At 40.8% G+C, this 18997-nt stretch overlaps 1 protein-coding gene and 1 long non-coding RNA gene across 28 annotated transcripts in view; one reads left to right on the forward strand and one right to left on the reverse strand.

The window, feature by feature from the left end:
- Window positions 1-18997, reverse strand: part of ANK2 (ankyrin 2) — a 699650-nt gene that overhangs the window by 19381 nt on the left and 661272 nt on the right. For 18 of the 27 annotated variants that reach the window (XM_059722122.1, XM_059722104.1, XM_059722109.1 and 15 more), the window contains 6 exons: window positions 11567-17266; window positions 10042-10116; window positions 5490-5621; window positions 4582-4728; window positions 2694-2976; window positions 1028-1313 (listed from right to left, as the gene is read on the reverse strand). In XM_059722122.1, the coding sequence (XP_059578105.1) occupies window positions 1028-1313; window positions 2694-2976; window positions 4582-4728; window positions 5490-5621; window positions 10042-10116; window positions 11567-17266 (6623 nt within the window). The remainder of the gene's footprint in view (window positions 1-1027; window positions 1314-2693; window positions 2977-4581; window positions 4729-5489; window positions 5622-10041; window positions 10117-11566; window positions 17267-18997) is intronic. The other 9 variants (XM_059722115.1, XM_059722117.1, XM_019495198.2 and 6 more) reach the window with 1 other exon arrangement.
- LOC109285036 (uncharacterized) lies at window positions 4626-8156 on the forward strand. Its single transcript, XR_002092712.2, has 2 exons — window positions 4626-4675; window positions 7385-8156. It is a non-coding gene; the product is annotated as an uncharacterized LOC109285036 (long non-coding RNA).

Consider the following 18997-nt stretch of genomic DNA (forward strand, 5'->3'; position numbering starts at 1 on the left):
CCTCATTTATTATTGACAGCTTTTCCACATGTACTCCCCCTAACCTGTTCATATTAGCAATCTTCCACCCTTGCCTTCAGTGTCCACTTTTCCCCTCACATGCTAAACAGCTGCTGCCTTAAATAGACACAAATATTCACAAATGACTTCACCTATTTCTCAGACTTTAACCATTATTCCAGCTTCTTTTCCCCATCCTCACAGAGCATGCTACTTAATGGCCTGCCTTGAACTCCTTTCCTCCAAATTATCTGAAGAATCAGACTGCAGTACCTTTTTCATCTTCAAAACAATAACAATTGTTCAAAACATAATCCCTCTGAGTCACCACTAGGAGGGAAAGAAAGAATAATTTGTAGATAGAAAAACTAAGCCAAGTATATTTCCTTTACTAGGCATAGAAGGGAGCTCTCAGCTCCCAGGGCTATTTAGACAATCCTTCTTCTCCAAGTTTATACAGTAAAAGCTCTGTTATCCAGCATCCCCTGGGAATGGGGGATGCCGAATAACAAAATATGCCAGTTAATTGAGTGTCCCCGGCTGCCGCTTCTTCTGCCACGTCTGGGGCATCCCTCCACCCCTCCTGCAGCTTCACTGCCCCTCCCACGGGCACCATGGGCCCCGCGGGACAGGGAGGCGGGCCCTGCACATCCCTGTGCAGTCTATGCCCCCAGGCCATGGGGTCTTGGCAGTGCAGGCTGCTTTGCACCAGGCCATGGGGGCTCGGAAAAACCAGAAGTGTCACGGTGGGCACTTCTGGTTTCACTTTTCCTTACAAGCCGGCATGCTGGTAAACAGAGCATGCCAGCTTGTAAGGTGCTGGTTACCAGAGAATTTACTGTATATGACAAAGTTCCTACAAACATCAATGTTAACATCAATGTGGAATTTGGCCCATAATCTCATACTCATAATCAGTATTATTTTGGTCAAGACTTGATTAAGAAGTGATAAAATAAAGACTAGATAAAGGAAATTTGTTCTTCCATGACAACTGGTTTATGATGACGACAGGACTGGTATTTACCTTTTCTAAGGATTCATCTTCATAGTATCTTTCAAACTTTTCTGGTTGTTCATCAGTTGACTCGACAATAACCAGACTTGTTCTCCTTGGAGACTGTTCTTGGTGGAGCTGGATGTCCTCAGGTTCTTGTACAATAGGAGAGTCACCTCGCTCACTAGATGATGGGGTGTGAAAATATGGAGTCTTGTGTTCTTCAGGTGCTGCAGTGGAGCCTTTAGATTTTTCAATTACTTCTTCTTTTCCAGCCTTTGTTGGTATTGATTGTTCTGTTCCTGGTGTTGTGACACTGTGGATTACAGATTCAGGGGAACTAACTACAGTGCATTTGATTTTGATAATATTTGCATCCTGATTAAATGGTATTGCATGATCTAATGGCATCTGCACAGAACTCACCATGTCTGAGAGTAAACTATAGCGTATTCTATACAGGAAACAGGCCTTCTTAATCACCTTCCTGTTCAGTGTTACCCCTCACTAATTACAGCTGTATTGCGGTTTATTAGAAGGCTGCCTCCCTTCAACATTTTTTCAAATATACCTCAGAATTTGAAGTTATTTTTTTTCCTAACCATTGCTTGCTGATTCAGTCTCAGAAACAACCTCCACAAATGTGACCAGAACTGAACACAATATTCCAAAGATTTTATCATCTTAGCATTTACACTTTACACTTTTATGTGGAGCATGTGCTAGACCTTCTTGGCATTTTGTCTATTTGAGTACACTTGCTTTTGAGTATTTTGTCTGCAGCAAAGGTCTTCTTTCTCTAATGAAAACCCAAGTTAATTTGGGCTTCTCTTGTAGTTTTCTTTAGACCTTTCTGCAAAAAACAATACTAATTCACAGATCCCTTAAGTCCCACATCATTCATTTAGTTTCTCTGCTACTCCAATATACATTAACTTCCTTGTTCAGATTATCAACAAAGGTTTGCTATTTTGTAAACTGCTACTACAAAGGTACTTCTGCCTTAAAAGCACTGCTTTTCTCTTAGGAAGGGATGCGTCTTGGGCAAAAGAATTCTGAAAAACTCTTGGTACAAGTCATGTGCCAGTTTCTGTACTGCATTTCCGAGTTCAGGAAATAAAGATAAAGGTTGTTTTTTCAAACAGCAAAACAGGACAACATTATCTGGCATTGTTTATTCCCTCTAGTAGTGCGTGCATCATTCAAAATATTGCTAAAATGTATATGTTTTGTAACGTTTTTCTTAAAAATTTGCCAGCACCCCAACTGATAAACTGATCCACCAAAATTATTCCACCCATCCACTCTTACACTTTTTTTTTGTAACTACTGAGACACAATTACTCCTTAATGATGACCCAATTCTTCAACAAGTTTCTTCTCCTCCTCAAATCTTTTACAGGGGAAAGCAGGGGAGGGAGAAGTAAATATACAAGTTGGGACACCAGAATTGCTGTCTAGGATCAGGCATGAAATCTCTCTATTTCGGTACCCAGTGCTTCAGAAAAATGTGTAAGATTCATGTTAAGCAATCTGCTCCACACACAGGTTTCATCCTGATCCCTAACACCCAAAGATTGACTTAAGTCCTGAAGCATGAGGTTAGATAAAGTGAAAATGCACAACATGAATAAAAGCATATCCGTATTCCAGAATGAAGTTTACAGGGTTTGGCCAGGCAACTTTTGATGCTTACAAATACTCCTGTTGTGTTGCAGAAGTTTCTTCTGGCAAGTCCTGAGGTTTCCCTGAGAACTCAGTTTGCAGATGCTCCTTTTGTGCTTGTCTCAAGAGCTCTGAAATGGATAAGTCTGCCTCAGTCTTGGGGGTGCCCTCGTGAAAGGAAGAGTAACTGACGGAAACGTCTTCCTCAGAGACAATGGGAGGGTGATCAGATGGGTCACTGTCTTTAGAAAAGGAGTGCTCTTTGTCCTCCTTGTGCCTGGAGCTGTACAGCTCTTCTTGCAGTGCAGAAAATCCTAGGTATAGGAAAAAAACAAGTTTCGTCAAAACTTTCTTGAGGATGCAGGAAGATTTTGCCATTATTGGGGCATGTCTATGCCACCTCAGAACCACATTAGGGAGAGTTACAGTAAAGCACACTATGCCCAATCTCCATGCACTATTCTTCTGTAAAAAGTAGCTCAATGCAAGATTCTCCTGTAAAAAGTAGCTGACATAGTGAAGAACTAGGCATGCACCAATAGGCTTGCTCTTTTGGGACAGAACCCAAACACAGCATTAATTAAAGCAGCCACATGACATCCATTTAGGGGGCAAAAAAGCACGCAGCATGCACATGACATGCTTCATTGCAGTGCTCCCCAGCTTAGGCCCAAGAAGTGACTTCCTCCATCCACAGTTCATTTACAAGAAGAAATACAATTGCTGAAGGTTCCAATGAACAGGGGTTTATGGCAGATTTATAAGTGCATGCTTTCAGTGGAGGATGAAAAAACGGAGGTAAGTAGTTGGAGAAATGTTGGACTTCTCACTAGGATTGCCAAGTACAAAACTTTACCGTAATCCGTAAAGCAAGTGAGCACCCTACCTAATATAATAGTCATGGAAAGATCTTAAAGCATTTCACAAATAGCAATAACCCTTGAGCTATCAACTATCAATATAGAGATATAGCAATAATTGCCTTGGTGTTACTGTGTGCAGTCTTTTGAACACTAGAGAATACTCTAGCCAATTAAACCTGCAAGTAGGAAGAATGTAATGACCTGAACTGAATTTTGAGCAAGACATTGTCATTAACATCCCTCACTCAAATGAAAAGTGGCATAGGATCATCAATTATGGTAAACATCTTGTATTCAGGTATCAGTTCAAAGCCAGCACCACCAGCAGCCCAATGTCCACTAATGTACTCCTGGGATAGTGGTTCAGGACTTGGTTCAGAGGAATGAATGCCACCTATGAAAAGGGACTGTGGGAGAATACCATTTAATTTAACACCTGGGGTTTTCTTAAATGTATGTCCTATTAAACTAGGCTGCTGCCCTGCTTTAAGCTTATGAAATGCAACAGGATCATAACAGCAAGTTAGCCTCTATAGACCTGAAGTCAGAGGCCTTTCTATATATATATATATATATATATATATATATATATATATATATACACACACACACACACACACACACACACACATAGATAGATAGAAAGAGAGAGAGAAAGAGAGAGAGAACGAGAGAGAGAGAGAGGATAAAATACTCCTCTCACGTAAATGGTACAAACTTGTTGACATCTATGGAAGCACCTGTAGAGAATTTTGCCAGCTGGACAGTAATTTCTACAATCCTTCATTTACTTGCAATATAAGAACTGGTTATTTTAAGTGTGTCTTTAAAAGTATTATTTCTCCAATCTTGATCAATATGCCATCACACACCTCTACCCTTCCTTTTTAGAGTATCTTGATTTTAACATTAGCAGCCACTGCTCCCCAAACACAAGATCAGACTGTCCTTCTTAGCCACACATTTTAGAATGAACTGATTTGGATATTTGAGAACTTTTGCAGTCCATGGCTTGCTAAAAATGATAAAAGATTAATATCACAAAAGTGTTTTTACCTTCACTATGATCTAATCCTATTGTTTGTTCAATTTCTGCATAGGTTCGAGCACCATGGATCTGCAGAGAGTCCAGGCTGCTGGTTTCCATTAGGTGAACAATATCCATTCTGTTGATTTTTGTTAGACACTGAGTAAGGCTGGTATCTAGAATGTTCAAAAAACATTGTTTAGCTGTGTTGAGACACTCCTGTGATCTCCATATCCAAGGCATATAATGTTACTCATATTATGACATATAACATAAAGATATATTGTACAGAATGAAAAAAAATAGTATTACTATGAGTCAGAAATACTGGGAAAATTCTGCATATGAATTACTATCAGTCTTTCAACAGAAAAAACCCCATTAGAAACAGGCTTTTTGACTACTGCTCACGTTTCTGCTTGTCTAGGTAACAAAACTAATTAATTTCTCATCCTTGTTTTGCTTTTGCCCTCCCAATAAGTAATAGTAAATTCATTTTCTTTAACATACAATCCTTTGGTATGCCTTATTATACACACCAGGGGTGTGTCTACACGAGATGCTTAATGCGCACTATGCTAATTCTACTGTGCATTAGCGCATCATAGCAAAAGCTGTGCTATTGTGCTAATGCACAAGAGTTAGTCTATTGCACATTAAGCATCATGAAAAGACCATGCACCTTTGCTACTGCACTGTAGTGCCAGCTACTGCACATTTATGTAGTACCTTATATTAGAGGTACTAAACTTAACGCTCAGTAGCAAAGGCGCACTAATGCAAATTAAGACCACGACGCTTAAAAGAAACCGAGGTCCTTTAATAAGTCCCATTTTAGTCTTGTAAGTTTTATCCACTTTCCCCTTGTATCAATACAAGTGTACACATTACCTCTAAACTGGGGAAAGTCCAGTTTGTGCAGTAACTGAAAATGTACCTGTAGCATGTTTCCCATCCCTGTCAAGCCAGTACTTCAGGAGTGCATGGCTCTGGTCCTGCAGTGAATTAGGATTCTCAATTCGGATCTGGTGAATTTGCTCTTCTGTGAAATCTAGTTCTCTTGCTAATTCTGTGGAAGACAAGTCATTGGTAAAGGTTTTTCATAAATATTTTCCCCCCTCGCTGTCAAGTCCATTCCTAAGATTGGTGGCTAAAGCAGCCTGTCAAATAGAATACACTGGTAGTAATAACATGTAAAAAGTCAAGTTCCTAACTATAATGTATCAAATTCTCTTGAATTCATCACCCTCTCCCAATTTTGATTTAGTTTCTGAAGCTCCTCTCCTAGTAAAAGAACTGCTTAATGTTAAATAATCATAGAAAATCAAGGTTTGAAGGAGGGTACTAAAACACTGGAACAGGTTACCCAGAGATGTTGTGGAATATCCTTCCTTGGAGGTTTTTAAGACTTAGCTAGACAAAGCCTTGGATGGGATCATACAGCTGAGGATGGTCCTGCTTTGAATAGGGGGGTGAACTAGATGACCTGAGGTCCCTTCCAACCTTAATTTTCTATGATCCTATGATATTTTGCAGTCACTTACACCATGGCTCAGTGAAGGCATTGTCCCCTGGAACTGTTAAAGTAAGATAGGAAAAGTACAGGCAAATGGCTAGAATTTATGGATGAAAAAGGAAGCTTGAAAATGTGAACTAGGAATAACTGGTGTAGTGATGCCTGCTTGAGTAAAGAGTAGAGAGTTCTCACAGTCCTGAGAAAAGTTAACTCCCTTATCCATGACAATGAGGGTTTAACTACACCTAGAACTAGTAGGAGTCCTTGACAGTGCTATCCAAAGTTATCATTCTACATAGAAAAAGAAGATTGAAGCTGGCTGGGCTGACCTCACACAGATGAATACAGCCCAGAATCTGGCTTAAGTCCTGAGGCGTCCCTACCACCATTCCTGGATCCACCGTTTCTGCCTCTCTGCATGGGAAAAACACCCCTGCCTCCAGCCACTGTCTAGTTAGTGGCCAGGACATAAAGCAGATGGTCACAGGAATGAACTACTCACTGGTGGATCCCATATTGTGATATGCAAAGAGTCCAATCTTGCCATACTCCAGCTCAGAGTCGATCTATTTTGTAAACTGAGGCCAAATTGGAAATGTGAAAAAAAAGAACATAAATACCTAGAAAATAATTACTGCTGAAAATCAAATATGGCACATTCTCCAAAGTAGAAATAAATAAATAATGGAACTCTCATAAAATCAAAGAACTGGGGATTTCATTTACTCAAAGCAAAGTAGGTAAGAATAACCACTATTGTTATCTGTGTCTCCAACACGGGAGATTTTAGATGGATGTTTAACTCTGCCATTACTAGAAGATCACCAAATCACAGTCGGTCCAATCGGTGAAATTGACAAAGACATAACATTTGCTGAGCAGTTTCAGGGTCTGGGGATTTTTTGGTTCCTAGAAATTTGAAAAGAAAGTTACTGTAAATTAGAAGCTCATTCTTGGCCAGAACTATTTTTAGCTGGCTGCAGCAGCAGAGCTTACATTTTTAGAAATCAAATTCATTTTATGTGGGACAGATATTTACAAATGCTGTCAAACAACATATTAAAAAAGTATATGTATTATGCCTAGAATGTATAGGTCTTGTTAACATCCATTAAGTATACCACCCTAGTTTTTGGAAGCAAAACAATAATTCTGAAATACTGAAATAACAGCCTGTCAAATAGAATATGCTGGTAGTAATAACATGTAAAAAGTCAGTTAGGCTAGGTATGATTCCCAATGATTTTGATTGGCATTGTCTTGTGATACAAAAGATTAGAAACAGGCCTTCCAACTGGTTCATTCTTTCCCTACAGGTGCATGTACAGAAGAAGGACAGGAGGGAAAAGCTTCTTGCATAAGCAAAAATACCAGTGTTAGTTTGCAAATATAATGAAGACCGTGAAATGCACAGCCCAGAAGACTAACTGTATTATATTAGGATTAGATTTGTATTCACGTATTTTAGTAAATAATCCTCTAAGTCTTAAAACACTACTTATTTCCAAGAGTCTTATACGGAATGACGGAATTTTTCTGGAATTCTTCCATCTGGGATTGCGACAGGTTTGCCAGCCATGTGGAAATGCTCACCAATCTGTCCTAAGTTATTAGTAAACTGCCAGAGCCATAAGAAAAGAAGTACAGGACAGTGTGGTGCAGAGGGCCAGGGAGGATATTTCAAGTTCAGTGGACTGAGTGAAAAGATGGAAGGTTGGCTGTGGCCAGTGATAACAGGACAAGCTGAATTTTAAGCTTTTTTTGGACTCTGTGCAATGTAACACAGGTCAGAGAACTCTGAACAGCTTATTCTCTTTTCTTGTTGTCAGCAGTAGGAACCTCATTTTATTCTCTGTCAGCTTGGCCTGTCCTTTGATGATGTGTCTGTCTCATTGTGGTGTGGGTTTCTGCAGTTATAAACGGACTGTTGCTACCTTGGCACCTTTCATTCCTTAACTCTGTCACTGGTCTGAAAGCAGCAAGCTGTTCTCATTTATGGAAGCCCCACCTGAACACCTGTGGGTGTAGACAGACATAATAACTGTATTTTTATCAAACAATAGTGATATAAAACATTATGCAATAACAGTTATATCTTGCATGATTCTGTAGTGGGTTGAGTACAGGTTTCCCTCACTTTATGCTGTACATGAGTTCCTGGAAAATGGCACATAACTCGAATTCACATAAAGGGAACCCACTTTACAAAGTAACAAATAGGGATATGTTCCAAGACCCTGACTGTACTGACCCCCAGACCCATTTCTACCACTTTTACAAGACAATTTTGGTACTTGCCAACAGCAGACAGTACACACAAATGCAGGGCACTATCACAGTAGGGATGGCAACTACAGAAACATGAGTTGGAGACAATGAGCAAGAAGCACAGATCCACACAGGAGACTATATTTTGGTGCGTGTCACTCCCACAGTGCACCGCACAAAGCACCTGACTGCCAGCTTCCACCACACCGACTGCATAGGAGTGAACTTACCTTGCATATAACACAAAAGGGCCATTGCATAAAAGCAATTTCACACATACAGAACCCTGTATAGCAAGGGAAACCTGTATAGCAACTGTAACTTTTACCCTCCTCAGTTCAAAGTTAGAGAGACTTAGCCTATTTGTGTCGCTGAAGGGTCATGCAGATGTAACAGTTAGACTAAAACAGCTGAGGTGTGCTACTAAATAGCAGCAGTGGCTCATTTCCCCTTTTCAAGCAGTTAAGCGTTAAGGAACATTTGTCCATAACTTCCTTGCAGCTTTACATCCCCAAATTGCCAGAACTATGACTGCCCTCTCTGGCCAAGTTCAGACTTTTGGTAGGGTTTGGGGGACGTTAGATCATGTTAAAAATGGCCACCTCATCTCAGATAAATCGGGATGAGGTGGATTAGTGGGAGGGGAAGGGGTTAGGAGGGAGGCAAGAAGGCTGGAGATGGGGATTGAGGATCCACGGGGGAATTGAGGGGTAGGCGGGATTCATGGGAGCAATCGGGGGGGCAGGCAGCATCCATGGGATGGATCAAGGGGTGGCAGACACATCCATGGGGCACTTCTGGGGTCCAGGAGGGTTTGGCAGGATCAGGAGGATTCGTGGGAATCATGGGGTCTATGATCCCAGGGACTAGGAGCAATTTTTAGCCCCCCTGACAAGCCTACACCCCTAACCCCCCCTCTCCCCCCACTGATACTTATTTCCTTGGCTCCTGGCATCTGCAAATGCTGATAAAACCAGCACCCTAAGTGGCTTGTGGGATGGGCTGACTGGTCCAAGACTGAGGGGTGGGGGAAGAGGGGCAAAGAGGAGGTTAAAAACAGCCTGGTGCCAGGGGGCTAGTAGAAAAAGTGCAGCCCTGGGACTGGGACTGCACAGGTAACTGTACTGAAATTTAATTCACCAATCTAACCTAGATTGATTAATTTTGAGCATACATCGATCCAGGTCTATTTTACACTGGGTTCTGCCATTTTTAGACTGGTCTATGTGCACCGAACTTCTGTACTGTTATGGGTTGAGATTGATTTCTGATCACTGAGACCAGGTCTAAGTGTAATGTCTATACCTGGGCAAACTAAGCTAGATCAGGTGGCCATTTTTAACATGGCCTAACCTCAAATGTCTGCACTTAGCCTCCATATGCTCACCTACCCTGGTGTGCCCTATACTCAGAGTCTTCAGTGGGGAGGGGTGGTGTTGGTTCTTTGTCATTCTTCTACTGAGCGTTTTCCCATGGGAAGAGCCAGAGCAGGTCCATAATCTGGCCCATCCACTTCCTATTTTAGCTAACAGTGTGGAATGTCACCAATATCCCAAAAGACTATCTAGGTTCCATAGGCTATTGGAGGATCTCTATAAACTATCCTTCGGTAATAAAAAAGACATCTGGCAGAAACATGAAAATGTAAAGAAAACCATCAGCTCAATATGCATACTTCATCTGAAATGCATCCCATGCAGTTTACCTGTCCAACTGAATCCAAGGTGATCAGCAATGTGTGCCAGTCTTTCCTCTGTCCTTTCCTGGTCATCCTGTTGATCTAAAGAATATCAAACAGAACAGCCACAAGTTGTCTAAAGCAAGTTAAGGTGAAGCTACCGAACTGATGCGTATCTCATAGCAAAAAGACTACTTTTCTTCTAATTGCACTGGAGCTCTATAAACTGGGGCAAAGTTTTTACAAACGTATGCCTCAAATTAGGCTTTCTAGGTCCTTATTTAAGTGCCAAAATAGTCAGGAAATAGAGCCTTTGGCCACTCAATAGTTTGAAAAACAGGTTTCTTGATTAGATGTCTAAATAAGTATGTAAAAGCCTTCTGTATCCAATTTTGCCAAGCATTTTATTCTTAGGCTTATTTGTAAAAATAAGTGTATCCCAATCAAGAGGTGGGGGCTAACAACGAGACAAGAAATGGTATAACTTTCCATGCCCCCTTAAGTTATGGAGAGCTTAAAAAACTATACTGCTGTGTTCCAGATTAGTTCTCCCAAATTTAAATTAATGTATGCATTATTTTAAAGACTGTGTTTTTCAGGCAATCATAAGCCACTTCAAATTACAATGTGTCTTTGGGATTTTACAAAAATATTTTATTTGATTTTTACTTGGAAGAGTTAAATAACCCAGGACATTTTCAAAGAAGGCATGGGAAAAACAAGAGCCCACTTTTCAACATTTAATACTCCAATTGCAAGAAATATGCTAGCCCTTCTGCCTGTCCATCTCACAGCCAGTTTGAATTTAGCAGAGTTTTGAATTTTGGTTTTCCCAATGCACATATATAGATTGCATACAATCACATTCCAAAAATTGGTTACAGGAATACAGCAACATGCATATGTTCAAAGCTTTAGTTACTGGATTTCCATGGAAACTATTTAACAATAAATATGAAAAGTAACTTAAAAGCAAGGGAAAAAACTCTGACCCACCCTACAATAACATATTAAGTTATTGATGACTCATCAAATGTTTTCTGAACAACTGGCTGTCAAGTAAAGGAATCTAGGAAATCCAATTATTTAAAAAAATCTGAAAAACGTCACTGATGTCTTAACACGCAAAAGAAAAGGGATTTGCGTCCCCAAGTTTCAGGGACAGGGACTGTGCTAAAGTACTTTATTATGTTAGCAATAGCAGATCAAGATAGGATTAAGGAAAACCAAAAGCCAAAATTTTCATGGCCTGAAATATCTGTTTTGCTAAAAGCAAAATAATAATTGATAAAGTCTTTTCTATTTATTATATTAATACTTTCCATAAGCATTTGCGATGTGCAATCTTGAGATTGTTTCACAGACAAGAAAAAAAGACAACACAAAAAACAAACATAGCTTTTACAAACGCATTTACAATCAATCACAAAAAGCTTAAAGAAAATGATGCACAGATCACACACACACATTCACACACACACCAATTTAAAAATATATATATATTAAATTCATGACATGCGTAGCACAGGGAATCCCAGTGTTTGGCAAATACCTTGAGCATGGTCATGGACATTTTCATCAGGAATACGCTCAATCTGAGTCTCAATGGACTCATCCCAAATGGGCCTGGTGTCAAAGATGTCTTCAGGAACTGACTGCTGGGTCTCAATGGATGGTACATTTTCAATAACTGAGACTTCTAGGGCACTACTGCTTTCGTCATCTGAAACTAATTCTTGTTCTCTTTCTGACTGTGTAAGTCTTTCCACTAACTTGGAAGCTTCATCACTAATCTCTTCAAAGAATTCTATGGAGTTTTTGTAAAGGTCAAAAAACTGTTCCCTATTTTCGCTTGTGGGACTAACAGCACTACGGGAAGCTCCTGTAGCACTCCTGCTTTTAACTGGCAACCTTGACGAAAATACCTTTGTTCTTCCCGTTGTCGCCTCATCTATTTCTAATTCAAGCTTCATCTCACTCTCCCTCTCTCTGGTCTCTGCGTCTGCCTCAGCATAACTCCTAGCTTTTATTGACCGCTTAATCTTTGGGTCCATGGGAACACTCGCATCGGATTCAGATTTGCTTCGATTATCTTGTTTCGTGGGTTGGTAGTCTGTCATCTCAGGAGCTTTGGGTGACTCTGGCTTGTAGAAAGATGTTTCAGTGTATGCATATTGTTGCTCGGCTCTTTGGACAGTTGCTTTGATGGGAATTTTAGACTTTGGCTTGCTTTGATCATCCTTTGTTTCAAGCTGCAGGCTGTCTATAAAACCATCAGAATGAGGGCTCTCTTGTTCTGATTGTTGAAATGGTTGTGATACAGCAGCTGTGGCCCGTACAGGAATTTTGGATTTGCTTTCAGAAGGCACTGTCTCCATAACAGCGGTAGGGATTTCAATCACAGATCTCTGTTCTTCTGGTGAAGAGTCTGGGGACTCATCATCCTGTTCCGAATAAATAGACCTAGTGACTGTTGAAAAATCTAACTGCACATCTACCACAGACTGCTCAGGAGAGATAGGGCAAGGCACCTGACTGCTGTCAATCTGATCTGTTTCCACTCTGAACATGCATTCATCTTCAGAAGATTCAAAGGCAGCAGTCTCTTTCTTTGGTGATTTTGAAGAAGCTGAAATACCCATTTTAATTGGAATTCTGGATTTAAGGTCTGCTTTTGTGGTGCCTGTGCTGATCATCTCCTCTGATTTGTCACTAGGCTCTGATACTGGGGACTCTGCTGTAAATGCATTTTCTTCTCTTGGGTCAGTTTCATTTGATTCCGAAGGTGGAAATGAATCTGGGGATCGTTCAACCTTAGGAGATTCCACCTGAGCAGCTTGTTTCATTTCTTCAGATAAAGAAACTTCATCTTGAAGCTGCTGCCCCACTTGGAAGAAGTGAAAGCTTTCATCTGCATAGTTCCTTTTGGTCATGTCAATGGCTCCACTTCGAGTCATTTCAAACAACTTTCCTTCCTGGAAGAGAAAAGGGTTTTGTTCACTAGTTGGTGTGCCCTCTTCTGTGGGTGTTCTGGCTGGAGTAGTATCAGGTGTTGTGCCCTGCGACTGCCTGTCCACCATCAAACCAAATACTTTTTGTTCCTCCTCTTTCACCCGGGCCTCAAAGGCTTCGTCATCTTCACGTATTTCACTCCACTCATCACAATCTACATCGGTCTTAGTGATGACCACTTGGCTGATAAGCTTCTCAGCTTCATCCCTTATATTCTGAAGAGCGGATGGATCTAATGTTGTGGGGTCTGATGCTGAAGTCCCTGAAGGCATTTTCTCGAAAATATCCATGTGTTTTGACTCTATTTCCATATATACCTCTTCTGAAGACTGATCTTCACATCCAGAGGCATGTCCACTAAGGGAACTTCCAGATAATACTTTCTCAACCATTGATTTTTCTGCTTCAGTAGAACGAGCATCTCTTTCAGAGCTAGTGAAAAAATGTTCAGAAGAAACATTCTCATAAGGACTTGTTATATGAGGAGCACTGTCTTCATGAGTGTCTGCTGTACAACCTTCAAATTCATTTTTTTCATTGGTAAGGGATGAATATTCAGTTGGGAGCTCCTTACTATAAAAATCCTGTTGGAATGCCTCACAATCTTTTCCTGCTTTTTCCAAATCCCTTCCCAAAGCAGTGTGTGTAGGGGAATCAGCTGCAGTCAAATCACTGTCTTGTGATACAGAGTACTGAGAAGTAGTATGTCCACAAGGGTCATCACCTGACTTCTCAGACACAGCCCCTGTAGCAGTAAGGTCCTTATCTTTTTCAGTTGTATCATCCTGCTGTGAAGGCTGAGGGACCTGAACTTCTTTTTTAGTCTCATCTGTTATAGCATGATAAAGGGCATCATCAAGGTGTGTGACTGGACCATTAGGACTAATTGTCTCACTTTCTTCTGTACTATAACCTGTTGATTCAGCAGTTTCTGCTATGATATCAGCATCAGGGTGAAAAAAATTTGATTTTTCTGTGGTCACCTTGCAGCTGTTTTCCTCGGTTGTCTTATCCAATTCTTCTTGATCCTCCCCCATCCTAAAAGCATGTTGTTTTGGATCAATGGGTTGAAATCCAGCTTCTTCAGGGCTGGAACTGGAATCTATACTGGATGGAAGTGGTGAAGGAGGTTGCATTCGAATTGTAGGCTCCAGGAAGAGGCCTGACTCGGCTTCTTTTTTCAGCTGAGTCAATTCTGGTTCACTTTCTGAAGACGAAGAACTCTTCCTAGCTTCCAATGAAGAAGTCAACACTGCAGGTATACCCTTTCCTTCCAGAGTTGTTGGCTCTAGTACTTCAGCTTCACATGCAGCATCTGAGTCAGGGACTGGAAAATATTCATCTTGCTTGGAATCTTTTTTGTAATCTCTTTTCTGTTTTGCTTCTTGTTCTAGTTCATCAAACATTTTGATTTTAGTCACCATTTTAAACATCTCCTCTTCTGGTGTGACCCTTTTCTTTGGTTCACTTTCTGGATCATCCTCTGGTTCTTCACTGACTTCAGGGATTATGACTGGCTTGGAGATACTGGACTGTGCCTGGGAGTCTGCTGTTTTGGGTGTGATTTCATAGCTAATTTCTTCAGAGCTGGGGGTTTCTGGTGAAAGAGGACTTTTCCCTGAGCTCTCCATGAGGGATGTTTGTTCTAAACCGTCGTCTTCAGTGCTTCCTTCAGGCTCACGAAGGATTCTGGAACGTATCGATGCCAGCTCCGGGCAGGTTTCTCCTTTACCAAGGACAGGCTGAACGGGAGCCTGTCCTGTAAGAATCCCAGCCTTCACCCTTGGCTCTACAGGACTGCTTTCAAGAGAATCGCGGCAGGGGGATTCTTTCATAGGACTGGGCTCCAGGGAATCAGGAGTTTTGTGTGATGAATTATCTTCCAGCACAGGGCTTGCTTCTAGTGAGTCTTTATGACTTATGGCCAAGGACTCATCTGCAACTGGGCTAAAGCTTTCACTGTCACGGCTAGGAAGTGACAGTTCCAAGCTCTGGGGACTTCTAACAACAACACTGAGAGGTTCAGAGGTTGCATCTTTCTCTCTTTCCACGGTGGTATCGTGCCCCTCCAAAGATTGAGTTAAATGTGTGTGTTCAGTGTCTTCTGCTTCTTGATCACTTTTAACATCTTTCATGATGGAAGCAGAGCTACTATCTGCAAACTTGCCTGCCTCTTTCTCAGAGGCTGTAGGTACCAGTTTCTCTGATGACTGATCAGAAAGAGACGTAATAGCCTCAGTAACAGCAGCCAGATGTTTTTCAGCAATAACTTTGTCATCTTCAGCCGAGGAGAGTTCCTTTGGAGAGCATACCTCTGCTGTTTTGTGGGCTGTAGTGGTTTCCCTAGCTTCTCCTATTTGCTCATTGGTTTTCTTTGGTGAGAAAGAGAGACTTTCTGGGCTTGTTTCTGGAGTCTCTGCCAGGCCCTCATGCTTATAACTTTCCTCAGAGCTGATCTGAGGGGTTCCCTCAAGCAGACTACCAGGAGAATCTGCTACACCTTCATGCTTGAGGCTTTCTGAGCTGCCATCGAAAGCAGCACTTTGTAAAGAGAGAGCAGGTAGGAACCCGTCTTTCACATGCTCTGATGGGAAAGCAATGCTAAAAGGACTGGTTAGGACTTGTTCTAAGTGAAGCTCTCCCTCCTCGGTGACCGAGAGGTGTCGAAACTGTTGATATTTGTCATTATCCTCCAGCTCTTCTTTAATGACATCAGAAAAATCTGTTGACGTTTTTCGGTCAGGGCTAATCTGGAAGTCAGTGTCCCCTTGCTCGTCAGTAGCCTTTTCCTTCACAAGTGTTGCATCTTTGACACTTTCTTCTTCAACAAATACTGGAGAGAGAGGCTCAGCTGTTTTACAGCTCTGTGCTTTGACTTGTTCTCCCTTTTTAACATCACGCAAAGAGGCCTGAGCCTCTTTTTTGGACTGTGAATCTTTCAGGCCTGTAGATGCCTGGCTTTTTCTGGCTGGCTGGCGATCTGACCTGTCTGTTTTATGGACCTGTGCTATTTTACTTTTTAAACCAACTGCTTCTCGCTGAGTTGGTTCTTTGCCAGGGGGACGCTGCTTTTCTTTGAGAGACTTGTGCTCAAACAGCCCAGATATATTCTTGGATGGATCCTGCCCTGACTGGAAGGCTTTCATCAGCTCACGGACTGACATAGTCTCTTCAAGTCTTTCTGTTTTAGCAGAGGGGGAAACAGGTGGTTGTGCTTTATGCACCGTTTTTTTAGCTTGCACTGGTCTTTTAGTAGGCCGCTCAGCCGTAGTACTCCCTTTTGTTTGAATTCTCACAGGTAGTTTTGAACGTATCTTCTGTTCATCTTCCACCCGCTTCTGAAGAGCTTTTACTTTGTCTTTTATTGAGCCAATAGGAGTCTCTTCTATTACTGGGGACACTGCACTAACCTCAGGAACAGCTGCAGGCATTAAACCTGGCTCCTCATCTAATGACTCCTCTGAACTGAATTTTGTTAGTCCAGATTGTTCTTCAGTGGTTTGTGTGTCTCCTTCCTTTTGCTTTTGTTTTTCTTTTAATTTCCTCCTAACTGGTTTTTTAATTTCCAAGCCTGGTTTATGTTGCTCCTGTGCGCCTTGAGTTTCTGCTGTTGGATAGTCCTGTTCTTCCTTTTCAGATCCCCTGCTTAAAACTACAGCTTCAAATCTCTCTCCTGTTAAATCTTCTTGTAATATCTGTGGTTGCACATCATGAAGAGACACTAACGTTTTTAAGTCATCAGTAAGATAGTCTATCATTCCTGTCATGTCTTTCTTCTCTTCCTTCGTTGTCCCTTTGTCAATTCTGACCTCTATACAGACAGGTTCGGTGACTTCTAAAGGAGCATTTTGTCTGGCCTCTTCAATTTCTTCATTGCTGACAATAACCCATTCCTCCTCCACTACCTCTCTTCTAAGAGGGGACTTCTGTGGGACGTGTTCTTCTCCTCCATAGGTTCCACCTCTCAGAATTTCATTTACTTTTTCTAAGTCCTCTTTCACTCTTTCAACAATTTCAAAAGGCTCTCCTGGCTCTTCTTCAGTGGTTTTCCCAAGATCTTTCACCTTAATGGAACCTGACTTATCAGTAGGGTCAGTTGTCAAGATGGCAGTCATTTTGATCAAATCTTGTTTCATCTCAGAAACTTCAGACAACAAGTCTGGACTGGCTAGTACAGGGACTTCATTAACCAGATGGCTTTTCAGGATAGACGTTTCTGTAGATTCTGTCTCGTCATCATCTTTGATGTGAATGAAAAAACATTGAAAGTAAAATGGAAATTGAAAATAGAGATTGAAAAATGTAATCAGGTTTGGAAATGACAGTCTTTGGTTGCAGTGGAGGAAGGTCAACAAAATGGGCTGGGAATGATGGATCCACAAGATCTGAGGGTACAAGAGCAAAGCAAAGCTAACAGGAAAAAAACTGAAAAGAAAAATGGGCAGGAAATAACTTGCTTATTTTTCTCACTATAGCACACCCACACAAACAACATCAAAGCTATAACAAACAAAATCAGGACACGATTGAAAAAAACTTAGAATAACAACAAAAAAAAATTTTAAAAGCAAAGGGGTAACACAGTGAAATTACACAAAACCAGGCATCTCAAGATTGTTCAGATGTTACAGATCAATGTTTAAATTAAAAAAAAAAACAGGAAAAAGGTGAGGAAAAAAGCATTAGAATTGGTTGAAAGTCGATTTCCTCTAAGTGAAAGCCAGTGGTAGCAAACTGTCAGAACAACATTTGGGTAAGAGTATACATTTTGTTTCTTAATGATCCAAAGTTCTGTATTTATGTGTATTTAATTCTGCTGTGATCTAAAATATGATAAAATATATAGAGATCTGAGTCAGCTGCAAACCGGCATTTCATCTAAGGGGATTTCACACCTAAACAATGAAACAAACATGTTTTTTAAGAGGCATGGTCCTTTCCTTGGAACATCCTCATTGACAAATAATGAATTGATTGAAGGAGGAGAAAAAGAACAGGAAAAAAGAGAGAGAGAGAAATGAAGGAAAATAAAAAAGAATCCAAGTCAACCAAAAATGATTTAAATTTTTAAAAAATGCAATGTATGGCAACCAAAAATCAGAGACATTCACACTGGACACAAACACACAATTTATGTAAGCCAAGTTATTTCCATGCAAAGCAAAGGTGCTGCAAACACTGCTGGGTATGTAACCTCACTTAAAAGCACTAGCTGGAAAATGGTTATAAAGCAAAAGACTACATGAAATAATACACAACATACTGTGGTGAAATACTCTCTGTTCTCTACAACCAATATACAAAGTATTGGATGTAGGCAGCACATGATAGGGTATAACTTCATGAGGGGATATATCAGGACAAGACCCAATTCAAGGAGGGATTATTAGGACATTTGCCTTCAACTGAATAAACTGTTACAGGTTTAATGTTGGTTATGTACAGAACAGCATACTCACTTACGTGATGAAACTCTTCTTTTTTAAAAAGAATCATGTTCTACTAAGTGTAACATTTTTTCTGCATCATAATGTATTACTTGAAGGAGTACTGATATCTTAAGGATGTTGGGCAATAAGAAGTAATTGTACTTCCTCACAAAAACACGCTGTTATAGTACTTCCTTGTGTTTCATGAGGTCTTAATATTCCTCCATTGGGAAACTATGTACAGTAAAACTGGATGGCCATGTTTCCTAGACTAAGAGTTTATCTCTATGCTGTTTTATAGTACTGCCAGATGCTTACTAAAGGAAAGAAGGGCAACAGCGCAATATATGGTTGATGCAAAATAAGCAACATCTCCGGAATCACTTGGAAGAAATTGCACTTCTCAGATCATAGAATCATAGAACATTAGAGTTGGAAGGGACCTCAGAAGATCATCTAGTCCAACCCCTGCTCAAAGCAGGACCATCCCCAACTAGATTATTCCAGCCAAACCTTTGTCTAGCTGGGTTTTGAAAACCTTC

The sequence above is a fragment of the Alligator mississippiensis genome, chromosome 2, assembly GCF_030867095.1.
Source record: "Alligator mississippiensis isolate rAllMis1 chromosome 2, rAllMis1, whole genome shotgun sequence".
Taxonomy (NCBI): Eukaryota; Metazoa; Chordata; order Crocodylia; family Alligatoridae; genus Alligator; species Alligator mississippiensis.